The sequence below is a fragment of the Onychostruthus taczanowskii genome, unplaced genomic scaffold (genome assembly GCF_017590055.1).
Source record: "Onychostruthus taczanowskii isolate IOZ18803 unplaced genomic scaffold, ASM1759005v1 scaffold60, whole genome shotgun sequence".
Lineage (NCBI taxonomy): Eukaryota > Metazoa > Chordata > Aves > Passeriformes > Passeridae > Onychostruthus > Onychostruthus taczanowskii.
In genome coordinates, this window is record NW_024503680.1 from 1,691,463 (window position 1) to 1,705,748 (window position 14,286).

The 14,286-nt window shown below is 41.8% G+C and overlaps 1 protein-coding gene across 1 annotated transcript in view; it reads left to right on the plus strand.

The window, feature by feature from the left end:
• PTPRT (protein tyrosine phosphatase receptor type T) overlaps window positions 1–14,286 on the plus strand; it is a 443,055-nt gene that overhangs the window by 162,631 nt on the left and 266,138 nt on the right. Inside the window, exons 3-4 of the mRNA XM_041419248.1 lie at window positions 7,509–7,780; window positions 13,114–13,195. Of these exons, the coding sequence (XP_041275182.1) occupies window positions 7,509–7,780; window positions 13,114–13,195 (354 nt within the window). The remainder of the gene's footprint in view (window positions 1–7,508; window positions 7,781–13,113; window positions 13,196–14,286) is intronic.

Consider the following 14,286-nt stretch of genomic DNA (forward strand, 5'->3'; position numbering starts at 1 on the left):
CTAGCTGGGGACCAAGGACAAATGATCCAAATCTCAGCCCCAAGAGCACAAACAACGTGGGCTGAAGAGAGAAAAACAAGCAGGATGGGACTGCATGGGCTAAAGCTGGAATGGGACAATGAACTGCAATCTGCAAATGGAGCAGAACTGATCACAGTGAGAGACCCCATGAGCGCTCGTGCATTTTGGGACCATTTTGGTTCATCTTGGGTGTAGCCTTCATAAGGCATCAGTTCTGGGTTGTGAGCATCTTTCCATGTCTGTGGGTCACCATGACTCAGGCTTTGGACAGCATTTGTAAGAGGAGTGTAGTTTGATGGGCAGATGTCTGGATACGCACTGAAATGCAGCAGTCATGCATGGCTCAGGCTGTGGAATCAGTGGAAAAGTCTGCAGCTGGCAGTTATGGACCTGTGGGAAACCAGCCTTTCCTAATTCTGAGCATAGTCCCACAATTATATGGTTTTATGTATAAAGCAAAGGCTCTGCAAGCTTCTCCCCTCCCAAGGCCTTTTGGAAATGGCAAAGCAGACCCACTTTTGCACACACTTCTCTCAGTGAGGACTGGGAAAGTGTTTATGTCACAATCTTTACTTTAAATATCTACAGCAAATATTTGAGGTAATATGAGATCAGTCTCCTTCTGAGAAGATTTTTCTTACAAAAATCCCCCCAAATCATAATTCTTTTCATAACATTAATTTCCAGAAGAAAAACTTTTTACAAACAGTAGACTGTCTCTTTAAAAAAATTCTTCTCTGTTATCCAACAATTTCCCAAGTGAATGAATTGTCCTCATGAATGATACTGAGCTCAACTTGCCATTTATATTCATATTTATCAGCGAATCAAACAATTTCATAGCTAAATTAATTCAGTATGACTCACATTTAAGAATTAAACCCCATGGGCCTGATTTTGCCCTAATACATGGAAAAGGGATGTGCTTATGAGATTTAGAATTTCTGGGTTTGTACAAAGGCTGCTGTCTGTAGTACATCAGTGAGGGGAAGAGATTTCTGAGCCTTTTTCCAGTGTTATACACAAAAATGGATGTAAAAATGTGGGAAGTGTAGGTAGGTAGGTAATCATAAATTTCATAAAATAAGAACCACAAATTAAGTGACAGAATCTTAAAGTGAATGGAAATATTCATTTATTTTCCCCAGCACAATGTATAATCAAACTCCAGAGCTCATTGACAGAGTCTTATTCTTGACTCAACAAAAATGGTGAAAGATCATTCTGTGGCTAAAAAATAAATGGGGTTAATGTAGCTTTTGACTTCAAAAAATATTTATATTACTGATTGTCAGAAGACTGGAATGGTAAATTCTGCTCCACAGCACCCTGTGAAGAATTCTTATATTCTGCTTCAAGTGGCTGCTTTGCCACTGCTGGAAACCAACTGTGGAGGTGTTGGTCCACAACTGTGGTCCACCAACTGTGGACTTCTTGTTATATTGTCCACAAACATATTTTGTCATACTTAACATATGGAGTGTTCAGTGTCTGTTCTGTGGCCTTCAGAGTGACTTGAAGATAGTTCAGAGAGACCCCTTACTCTGATCTGTGCTTCTGCAGCCATCCCTGTGATAAAGGGATGGATAAAGGGAAAGGATCCCATGCTCTGTCTCAGTGGATGAGGTAGTGAAGTGACCCTAGTCCTGTCCCCTGGGAATGGAACACTGGGAAAAGGTCAGAGCACTCCTGCAAAGCAAAGCCTCACCTCACAAATCCTTTCCTGCCAGGACGGGATCAGGAGTACTGAGTTAGTTTGTACCACAGCAGGTGCCGGGAGGATGAGAGACAAAGGATCTAACTGGAAATGAGAGGTTTTGGACTGAATAAAAGGGAAAAAATATGAGGGCAGTCAAGCAGAGGGGATGGGCAGTCCTCTGGGGAGGTGTGCAAGACTCAGTGGTAAGCTCAGGACTGATCCTGCTTTGAGCAGGGGCTTGGCCTGAGGCCCCTTCAGCCCAGATTATCCCATGTTGCTTTGTTCTGCCTTAACAAGGACAGGTGTCAGACTCACTTTCTGGGAGATAGAGTTGCTCTTTAGCAATAAACAACTTAGGACAATGAACACAACTGTGTCTGAAAACAGGCTGGTGCACCTGCTGGAAACCTGCATCTTTATGTCAGGAAGAATCTGCTCTTTAAAACAACGCCGTACACCTGGGTTTGGTGCTCAGGCTTTTAGAAGACTCATTTTTCAGCAGAGCATTTTGACAGCTTCTTTTTCAAGTCTTTACTGGTTGCTGTAATTTGACTTTTGAAGCAGCTCAGCTCTTCAAAGCCAGCAGTGAGACAGCACCAGCCAAGGTCTGCCGGGCGCTGCCGGCGGCTCCTCGGTGCCTCGTTCCTTCAGCTGTCATTCGTCAGAGCACACTCGTGTAAACTTAATGAACAATGTGCAAAGCCATTAAAAACTCAATTACAGCCTTCTCTTTACTGCAGACGTGAGAGAAGGCAAACATAAAGTGCTGATGTGTAAACACAATAGCCACCATCTGCTGCAGAGCGGCGTTTCGGCTCCAGGAACAGGAGCTGTGCTGCAGATGCATCAATAATAGGACGCTTATCAAGGCATCATTATCCACCAAGCAGGGGAAAAATTGAAATTTATGGCCAGCAAGAGAGCACTTCATGGTTTAATTCCCCAATTTTCAGTGGTATGTTTAATAACTAGGAGAGAGTGGCGTTTTATGTTCCTGCCGTTGGAAAGGATTTTTGAAAATGAATTTATTTACAGTCTCCCCATCTTTCTTGCTTCTGACTGATCTGAGCATAACACATTCATTTTTACATAGTCAGGGTAAAACCAGCAAGATATCAATTAATTTAACCTGTTGATCCAAGAACACCATGTTTAATTGACCTTATGTTCAATGTGCTTGAATGAGCTTATGCTTGCTTTTCTGTCAAATAAACATAAAAAAGGACTTTTATCCAGCATAGATAGTTTTTTCCTCCAAATTCCATTTTTTTCAGTTTAGTGTAGACTTGGAAACTTGAACTTTTGTGAGGAGGTAAACAAAACAATGAAACTCAATGATATTTTTGTTTCTTTTTTCCCCCAATTGGATATGCAACAGTCTGAACAAGAGATTCTCCGAGATACCTTTTGTTTTATTCATATTCTTGCCTGGAGACATTCAGGAGGCTTTCAGTCATCTATTAGTCAATAATTTCCATTTGTGACATGTTAATTCATTCCTTAGTCCTTTGTATGAGTGGAAACTGTGACAAGTGATTTGTTGGTGCCAGACCAGATTGCATCTCTTTTATTTGCACATATAGGCCTATAAATTGAGAATAAGTCCCATCAGCTTCAGCTCTGTGCTCAGCCTAAAGGAGGCTGTCAGACCCTAAATCACAATATGCCAATTTTCGTTAAGGATAATGAGGAAAACCACATTTGTCTTTAAAAGGCTGGCTTGTCTTTTGTTTATTTTCTCCTGGTGGGAGTCGTTTTCATGATCTCTCACCTACTCCTAAGTGATGGATCTTGCTCACACAAGTTCCACAGACAAATTTCGAAATTTGTAATAGGACATCTCATCTTTTGATTGTGAAACATGCAGAGCAACTTTGTGAAGGTCCTGGAGGACAGGATACCTGTGCAAGTTCACACTGTGGAAAAAAAAAAAAAAGAAGAAAAGTGTTTATTTGGGGCCAACTTATAGGATATAGGGTATCATTTATTCACAATTGAATTTTATATTAAATGTTGTCAGATTTATGTATTTGTAATATATATCTATATATAAAAATATATGTATTTAATATTTCTCTATAATTTATATCAGTGATTACCTTGATGGAATTACAAGTTTTCAGCTCCTAGGATGGCCAGGCTTGAGGCATTTCTCTGGATCCTGTGGGATGAGCTGTGCCCAGGGTATCCCAGGGAAGGGTTTGTGGGGAAGCTGCCACTCCAAGGCTCTGCAGCAAGAAAGGACTGTGGTAGAGTTCCTAGGGAACAAATCCCTTCAAACAAGGTGTGAGTTCTTTTCTCTGGCAGAGATGGCTCTGTAAGTGGATATTTTTCATCTTTTCTACTGTCATAAAATAATACCTCTTATCAGGACTTTTCCTGAGAAAGTTGTGTTTCTTATAGGATTTCCCCCCGTATCTCTACACACATTGTATTAAACAAAATCATGTGTTATAAATAGGAAGGTGGCAGTAATTTATCCATGACAATTGTTTGCAAGGCTATTTTTTTAGAAATTAAGACTAATTATTTTGATAAGTGCTTTTTGGTGGATGGGTATTATTCTTGTTGGTGTTGTCACCAACACTCCCCACTCTCCCCAGAACTGTTAGAAGTTGCACAAAAGGCCATGAATAGCTTGTGATTCATTATTTTGTGGGTGGTGAAAAATAAAATTGTAATTATTGCTTGGAACTTTTTATAAAAGCTGATGTTTTTTCTCCCAGAGGAATGCCTGTTATTTTTATATATAGATCTGTAAAAGTGAAATACTCCCTAACTTTTGCTGTCATTGAAGCACTTACCTCCCCCAGTGCAGTCCAGGGCTGCATGTGTTAGACACAGCACAGATCAGAGCAGTTCTTTAGGGCAGGATAATTTCCATACTATCCAAATTAAAAAGAGAAAAGTTGAGAGGCATGGCCAGAAGTGGAATGCTCTGCCAGGTGCTGTGCAATCAATTATGGTGTAAAAATCCCTTTTCCTGGCTGCCTCCCCAGTGTGGGAGGCACTTGGTCAAAAATCTTGGAAATGCACAGGAGCTTTGCTGTTCCTGGAGTGATTCTGAGCTGCACCTGCCTCCTCCAGGGTGGGATCTGCCACATGGAGAACTTGTCTTCACTGTACTCCAGTGGCTCTGAAATGCCTCAGGCAGAGCCTTTCACAGCAGCTGCTGCACTTCTCCAGACCCTGCCACCCTTACTCAGTGGTTTCACAGTGTCTTCCCTCCCAGATTCTCTGCAGAAGAGTGGTTCTTGCAACTCTGTACTGGCAGAGATCCTGGAATCCCAGAATGGGTTGAGTTGGGAGGTACCTTAAAGCCAATTCAGTCCCACCTCTGCCATGGCACCTTCCACTGTCCCGGGTTGCTCCAAGCCCTGTCCAGCCTGGCCTTGGACACTGTCAGGGATCCAGGAGCAGCCACAGCTGCTCTGGGCACCCTGTGCCAGGGTCTCAGCACTTCACAGGGAAAAATTCCTTCCCAGTTCCCCATCTAAATCTCCCCTCCTTCAGCTTAAACGCATTCCTTCTTATCCTGTCCCTCCATCCCTTGTCCCAAGTCCCTCTCCAGCTCTCCTGGAGACCCTTTAGGCACTGGAAGGTGCTCTAAGGTCTCTCTGGAACCTTCTCTTCTCCAGGTGAACCCCCCAGCTCTCCCAGCCTGGCTGCAGAGCAGAGGGGCTCCAGCCCTGGTGGATCTGGGTGTCACAGTCAGCCTGCCCAAGCCTGGCTGGATCCCTGTCAGGATCCCAGCCTGCAGCCTCAGCTGACAGCCTGTGCTGCCTCTCCAGGCCTTCTGGTACCTGTGCTTGCTGATAATAACTGTTCTCATCTCATAGGAACTGAACCCAAATTTCAGTTTCTCAAAAGTTTAGTTTATATGAGTAGATTTTTAAGAGTAGTGTGTATACAGTACATGCTGAAGAAGAGGATGTTATGGTTGACTGGGAGCAGAGTTACATCAGCAATGGGCATTTGTCAGGATCCTAATTTTTAGACAGAAGCCAGAAAGTTTGGATTCAGCTCTAACATTTCTCCAAGTTCTTGCTGAAAATCTAGAATTTCTTGACTTGGGACCATTTTGTTTTTTGTTTTTCCTTAATTTCCATTGAAAGGCAGCATTGCCAGGGACCATCTTCCTATAAATTTTCTTAGACTCTCTTCCTGTTCCCCAGCTGTACTTGCATTGCCCTGGAATTTTCCAAGGTCTTTAGAGTGTAGTGTAGTAACTTTATTAATTTTTTTTAATTTTTTTTTTTTTAAGATTGACTGCCTTCTGTTGCTCCTTTGCAAAATGAGTATATATCACATAAACACAGGAGGAAAAATTTTCTAAGAGAAAGTTGCTTGAAGCTGTTATAAATTCATAATATATGACTGTTCACTGTACAGAATTGATCCAAATGTTTGCCTGGCTCATCTGAGTCACACGCTATGGTGAGGAAAAGGGAGAGTCAGTAGGTCAGAAGTGAGGCAGGGCTTTTCAAACTCAATCTTCTGTGAACTGCAGGTGGCCAGCTGACAAACACATCTGCAGTGTGGCTTGGCAGTAGCATCAGAACCAGAAGTGTCAAGAGGGCTGTGTTTGATTAAAAATTATAATGCCTGGCTGCTGACACACAGATTCCCCCTGCCCCATCCCAGTGTTTTCTTTAGTTCTTTCTGAGTGTGAGTGTCTGCACCCACACGAAGGAGATCCTGTAACCAGAACTGAATCAAATAACTCTCATCGTGTTCTCCCTTATTGCTGACATTTGTCACCTTGATGCATGTGTGAGGAGATGAGTGGAGACACAATGTGCTATAAAATAACTGCTTGATGAATCCAAATGCGAGTTCAACATCAAGTGCCACGGTTAATATGTTGCAGACTTCCAGGTTAACAAACTCATAAATTGCCTCAGTATACATTTCCCTCCCTAAATTCAGCCTACCCTTCCCTCCCACAAGAATTATTGTCCTGTTGCATTATTACAAGTAAAGATGTTGCTGTTCTGGCCACAGCCCTCACTTGGTTGGGCTCTGAAAATTGGGGTTTTCTTAATACGACGTTCAAATATTCAGGTGCCAGGGTTCAAGGTATGGACTGGAATGAAGGGTGTTAGTTGATGCAGGGAAATATCAGCTGAGACTTGCTCTGTTGTTTTTGTGTTGAATCACAGAATTGTTAAGGTTGGAAATTAGTTTTATAGATCATCAAATCCAACCAATCAACCCAACACCATGCTCACCACTAAACCACATCCTCAAGCACCACATACACACATTACTTGAACACTTCCAGGGATGGTGACTCCTCAGTCTGTTCCAGTGCTTTCCAACACTTCCCATGAAAAATTTTTTCCTAATACCCAATCTAAACCTCCCCTGGTGCAACTTGAGGCTGCTTTCTCTCATCCTGTCACTTGTTAGCTTGTATTGAATGTGCCTTTGGGGCATGGTGTGCAGCAGGAGAACCTGGTTGTCGCTTGATTTGGGAATGTGCTTTTGTTTAGAGTGACTGTGTGATCACAAGGTGATAAAATAATACAGGCAAGCCAGCATTTCTATTTTGATTTGCAAGTTATTTAATTAAAGTCGTTCTAGCTAGCCCTGAATCTATGGTGTATATACCTTGCAATTTTAATATCCCTTCTCTCCCTAACAGCTGGCACCAAACAGCTGCTTCCTTCAGAGGAACGGTTTGCTCTGTGGCTTGCGAGGGACCCGCTGACTTTTCAAACAGAGCTGTTTACACCAAAAATCCAAACAAACCCACTCTTTATTCTCTTTTTCCTTTGCTCTGCAGGCTCCTTCATGATGGTGAACAGCTCTGGGCGAGCATCGGGGCAGAAAGCTCACCTGCTGCTGCCCACGCTGAAGGAGAATGACACGCACTGCATCGACTTCCACTACTACCTGTCCAGCCGCGACCGCTCCAGCCCCGGCTCCCTCAACGTCTACGTCAAGGTCAACGGGGGCCCCCAGGGCAACCCCATCTGGAACGTGTCAGGAGTGGTGACCGAAGGCTGGGTGAAGGCAGAGCTGGCCATCAGCACCTTCTGGCCACATTTTTACCAGGTAGGGGTTTGTAATATTTTTCCCTCTCTCTCCTTTGGATGGCTATTGTTAGTTTTGAAAATCGTCACTTCCCTCCCTGAATTTTCCTCTCAGAATAACTTGACCTATAGTGGATATATAAGCAGCTTGACATATTTCTTTCCTCCTCACTTTTTTTCTTTAGTTGTTGGCAGGCCACGGACTGATGGATGGGAGACAATTATTGACAAGACCCACTCGTTCATGGTGAAATTACCACTTGTATTGACACTTTCTGTGGCCCTGTGTGACTGCATAAATTTGCCTGGATTATTTTTGGACCTTGGTTGGTTCCATAAGAAGGAATATTTTTTGACTTGGCTTTGCATCTTGTGCCCATATGAGGGTGTAATGACATAAGGTACTAATAAATTCTTGTACCACAGTATCATATGTGGATATTCTTCACTAGATCCTCAGCTCCTCCTCTTTCTAGCCCAGCTTTATTCATTCTGTTAGAAGACAAAATTTTTTTTAGATAAGGATAAATCCAAGGAATGTAATGGCTATGCTATTTTTTTGGTTATATTAGTTTTACACTGACGTATTAGTTGTCTGCTTCAAACTTCACGTGGCAACTTTGCAGCCATTGTTTCAATTTCAGTTAGATAATTCGCACACAATGGGCTCACATACTGCTTTTGATTTGTTGAAGGATACTTTTGTCTTGTTTTTTATTCAAGACACACACCAAAAAAAAAAAAAAAAAAAAGCCTGGGAGGTAATTGCATCCTAAACCTTGCAGGAGATTTGATGTCCATGTGATACTGATAAAAGCCATGAGTGAGACAGGCACCAGGATAGAAGGAACTATGAAAAGGCAGCGAATAGTCTGTGTATAAAAACCAGCAGGTAGAAAAGCCTCTCTTTTTCTTGCTTCTAATAACTGGGTAGGAGGTCTGTAAAATCTGAGCTGGAGGAAGAAGCTTTAATGTTCTGCCTCTGAAAGAGTTGTGGATACCAGCAGAATCCACACAGTGCACCAGGCGGGTGAGAGGGAAGGATTAAAAGATGCAAATGTGTGGGAAATGGTGTTTTAAGGGCAGTGCACAACTTGTGACTGTTCTGAAGGCACACTGGAGTGCTCCTACTCCATTCATATTAACGTGATCCTGGGCATGAAGCAGAATTTGCTTCATCGTTGGTGCTCCACAGAGATGACAGAAATGATCTTTCACCCAGAAAATCGGTGCTTGAAAAACCTGCAAAAGGCAGTCAGATCTCACACTAAGAGGGATCCTGCTCTCAGATATATCAATAGGAGGCTTCCTGAGCCTCACTTAGGTCTTTTACAAGTACTTTGGCAGGTCAAGTTTGCTTTTCTTGGGCAAAAGAATCCTTTAAATCAAACAAGAATTTTCTACTGAAGCACAAAACTGAATGGATTGGAAGGCAGCAGTACCTGCCCAGGAGTAGTTCCTGCCTAGAAAATGCAAGGCGCTTCTTTTTAAATTTGTGATGAGTGAGAGTGATGTTTCCTTCTAGTCATCCTTGTATTTTTGTTCCTTAAGCATAGCTTTTAAAATCTGAGATCTGTCCTGGATATTATGGGGGTCTAGTAGACTGATTTCAGCCTCTGGTTTTATAATTCACCTTGTTGGTGGTCTGTAATCCTGTGAGTTTCTACATTTAAGCAAGGTTTAAGAAAAAATAAAAAGAAAAAAGATAACTTGAATCTTGAAAAAATGAAAAGGAAAAATTATTGGTATTTGCCAGCCTAAAGTAATGCTTCTGCCTAAGTAAATCCAGAGGTGGGAGGTTGACAAACTTGGATGTGTTGCTGCCTGAGAAATGTCCTGTTTTTCACACTCATGATCTAGAATGTGCCACTGCAGTGTTATTTAATAAAATCCTAGGAGGGCTTGGGTTAGAAGGGACTCCAAAGATCATCCCAAGAGAACTTGAAGCTTGAAAAAATGAAAAGGAAAAATTATTGGTATTTGCCAGCCTAAAGTAATGCTTCTGCCTAAGTAAATCCAGAGGTGGGAGGTTGACAAACTTGGATGTGTTGCTGCCTGAGAAATGTCCTGTTTTTCACACTCATGATCTAGAATGTTTAAGTAAGAGGTGGGAGGTTGACAAAACTTGGGTGTGTTGCTGCCTGAGAAGTGTCCTGTTTTTCACACTCATGATCTAGAATGTGCCACTGCAGTGTTATTTAATAAAATCCTAGGAGGGCTTGGGTTAGAAGGGACTCCAAAGATCATCCCATTCCACCCCTTGCCATGGGCAGGGACACTTTCCACTGTCCCAGGCTGCTTCAAGCCCTGTCCAGCCTGGCCTTGAGCACTTCCAGGGATCCAGCGGTAGCCCCAGCTTCCCTGGGCACCCTGTGCCCAGGGCCTCAGCACCCACACACTTGCCGTTTCTTTGTCAGCTTTAAATCAAAATTGCATTCCTTGAGAACTCTCCGCACACAAGAAGCCTGACAGCCTGTTCTGTATTTTGAAAAGATCATGCAAAAGCAACATTTTCGCTAAATATTGAACTCTGCATCAGGCAAAATGTCAATTATCCTCCTAATGAACAGAAACCACACCATCCTGGACTGGGATGTGCACCAAAAATTCAGCCAGGCAGAAAAATCTGAAGCTCTCTGCCTTGGTCTGAGGCTTTCTCAAGTACTTTGAACTTTGGAGATATGGCTAGTGGAAAACTGGTATCCAAAGCAGCTGCCAGAAGTTGTGTTTTAGGTCTGGCAGTCTTGCCATTTCTTTGCTTTAAATCAAAATTGCATTCCTGGAGAACTCTCTGCACACAAGAAGCCTGACAGCCTGTTCTGTATTTTGAAAAGATCATGCAAAAGCAACATTTTCGCTAAATATTGAACTCTGCATCAGGCAAAATGTCAATTATCCTCCTAATGAACAGAAACCACACCATCCTGGACTGGGATGTGCACCAAAAATTCAGCCAGGCAGAAAAATCTGAAGCTCTCTGCCTTGGTCTGAGGCTTTCTCAAGTACTTTGAACTTTGGAGATATGGCTAGTGGAAAACTGGTATCCAAAGCAGCTGCCAGAAGTTGTGTTTTAGGTCTGGCAGTTCTGTGCAAGGGTCATAGGAGTCATCTGGCTGCAGAAGCACTTAGCTGAGACAGAAACGTGGGGAAATTTATCATGTCTACCCTGGAGTTACTTGTACTTGGATTTTCAGCCTGCAAATGTTTTCCAGCGTAGCGAGAAAAAGCTCTAATGGTTCTTGGAGAAAGGTAATACGTGTAATCTTGAATTACTGCTTGCCATAAGGATGAACTCAGTCCCAGAATGCACCAAGGGCAGCACTAGAGCCTGCCAGAAAGGTGTTTTTTTGATGTATAGCAAGGAATGTTATTGATCCATGCCTGGAGAAAAGTGTTGTAGCACAACAGATGAGCTGGGCCAGGCTGCTAACACAGACATTGTTGGTAAATCACAGCGCTGCAACGGGGGCTTGTTCCGTGGGAAGGAAACATGAAATGACTTTGTATTTGCAGACCTCAGGAACATTTAAGAATGCTTTTTGAAAAGTGAAGCTTTGTATTTTGTCAACTGTATTAATTTCTATGGAATTCTTGAAATGCAAAGCATTATTAATTACAAAGCATTGCCTGTCTCAACAATCATGCTGCATTTCCAGCTGAACTCAAAAGCACATGAGTGATACTGAGCATGAGATTTGCAGAAATGGGCCCCATAAACATTTATCCCTGCCTTTTTCCCATGTTGGGGCTCAATTCCCGGTTTTCAGGAAAGCCTGTGTGCTTCTGTGATTCTCACTTTGATAGGGATGAGATGCTTCAAAATACACAAAAAGACAATAATGTGTAAGTTTGAACTGGGAAAGGACTGGGAATATCTGAATGTAAAGCAGAACAGGATAAAACAGTCAAACAATATTGCTTGAATTCAGAGGAGTCCTCTACTCAGTGGATTCTGCACCAGTGGACAGGGATTTTTTAGAGGCTGAGTTGGTTATTATTAGGTTGTATTGCGCTGTATTAAAGACCCTGCACATGTTGGAGATTAACCAAAGCCAATTCTCTGTGTTTTGTGCTTACTTTTGCCATCCACTCATGCCTGATGCCAATGCCTTGGAGAACTTATCAAGTTCTTGACTTGCAGATAATTGAGAATTACTTTGTTGTGGCTTATGACTTTTCACAAATGGAAAACTGAAATAAGATTTTGTAGCTGTAATGTTGCACTTGAATTCAGGTCTGAAGGGAGTTGCAGTAGAGCCTTGCATGACCTTCCCAGTAAATGTAATTTTTATCATGAATGATATTTAATTGCTAAAGTAATTATAATTTCCATACTAAAGACTCTTATTTTGTACTCTTATTTCATACAGTCCTAAAAAGCCTATCAAGGACTCTGATAGCACAAAACACTTGCAAATGGTTTTTGGATTATTTTATCTTCCAGTGGCTTGCTTCTTCCTAGTATTTCCTGGGCAGCCTAATAGTTGTCCAGTCCCCTCTGGAGGAGAACTTTGTTTCTATGCATTATTAGCACCTGAGCTTTTCTTAGCTTTGTCTTTGTCTGTTTTTATGCCTTTTTTTCCTTATGTATCTATTTCAGGAGTTCTCACATCTGATTGTGTTTTGAACTGGAGGAAGAGATCTTAGGAAGTCATGACAACATAATAAACCATGTTCTGGAAGCCCAAATGCAAAGAAAAAGGAACATCAGCAACTCTGTAGTTAGGAAGGATATTTCTGGTCTGTTTTCATCCAGGGCAATATTTGGACAGTTGAACCTTTTACCGTATTAAATCTTTTGATGAAGGAGATAAAGAAGAGGCTGAACAGTGACAGTCTGGGAATGCCAGCTCTTCTTTAGAACAAAAAGAACTGTTGATTACTGGTTTTAAATAGTTAACTCTCTGTTCTAGTAGTGAATTTTAGAAGTTGCAAATGACTGGAATGCATGGTCACTGATTCAGGGAGAGAATTGTAGTGCTTTCTCCAATTGTAGTGCTTTCTCCAATCTTCCAAGGCATACTGAGAACAAGATATCAAATTATTATCCACCTAATGTTCTTGGACTGGTGCTTAAGAGAATATAGGTGTGTGTATAGCCAGGGCACGTATTGCTTTTCCAAATCAGAGATGCACAGAGCTGTCTTTAATCCTATTGAATGTTGCTCTAATCCTCTGTTTTGCTTCCCCAACAGATTTGATGTTGCATTCACACACTGAATTACACTGGTATCCCTTCATTGTTGACAAAATGCCTTGACTGACTCAGACTTGGAATAACAGCAGAATGTGGTGACTGCTGAAATTACTGATGTAAATGTTCTTTCTCAGATTTTTTTTTCTTTTATATTTCAGGTGATATTTGAATCTGTCTCTTTGAAAGGACACCCTGGGTACATAGCTGTGGATGAAGTCAGAGTCCTCGCCCATCCCTGCAGTGAGCACTCTTTATTTTTCTGACTGTACCAATGTGGTTTAAGCCATAGTTTGTAGTGTAAAGGAGAGATTTACCCAGTTGGGTCAGCACTAAAATGTCTTGTCTCCCACCAAGACCCCTAAGGACAGTCAGCCTTGCTTAATTACCCACTTTTGCAAGTTGTACAAAAGGCAAAGCTGCTCTCAGTTTATGGCTAGTGGAATTCTCTCTTCTTTACTTGCTAGTAAACTGATGGTTTTAGTGTTTCTTAATCTTATTGCTGTAGAAAACAATCTAAAATGCTTCTCATTATAACCAGTGTGGTTAACTTCTGAAAAGAACAACCAAACAAATTGTTTCAGTGTTTCCTTGGTAAGAGGCCTGTCCCAAAGGTTGGTTTCAACATACTAGACCTGCTCAGAAAGCTGTGAAGATATCAAAAATTAATCTTATTCAGACACTGCACATATACAGGAGTAGAAGCTAATGCAGGTTCTTCACACTATTAAAAAATGTTAGTGCTGCATTTCTTCTATTGCAGACACAACAATAAGATGAGATATATTTACTTTTTTATGTTTAAAGAAGCATTGTGCCGCAGTCTTTGAGTCTGAACTTGTTTGGCTCCTTTACCCACCTTCAAGTGGGGCTTGAGGACTTTGCATATTTTATGGATGTAATGTACAGTTACATGTAAAGATCTTCTTTAACAGCCCCTTTTTCTGGCTCATGGTTTCAGTAAGTCAGTGACAGCTGCTCACAAAAAAATGATGGATCTTATAGATGGAGTGAAATCAGCTGTTTTTGCTGTGATCAGAATGTCAAAGAACATCTGCCATTCAATGTGACAGACATGGTTCTGCTCAAGTTTAACAGGACATTTCTGATAACTGCAGTATGCTTAATTGCTGCTTAAGTAAATTATATTTGTATTTACCATGTGCTCATTGCTCAGGCCTTTGGGTGCATTTACTTCATTAAGGAATACTTACAGTCTGTATTAACCAGATGTTGCTGATAACTGGCAGCATCCAGACGAATCCCCAAATGGTCTGTGCCTTCCACAGTGTGTTGGGTGATTGCTGCTCCCTTCACTGGGATAGAGGCCACTA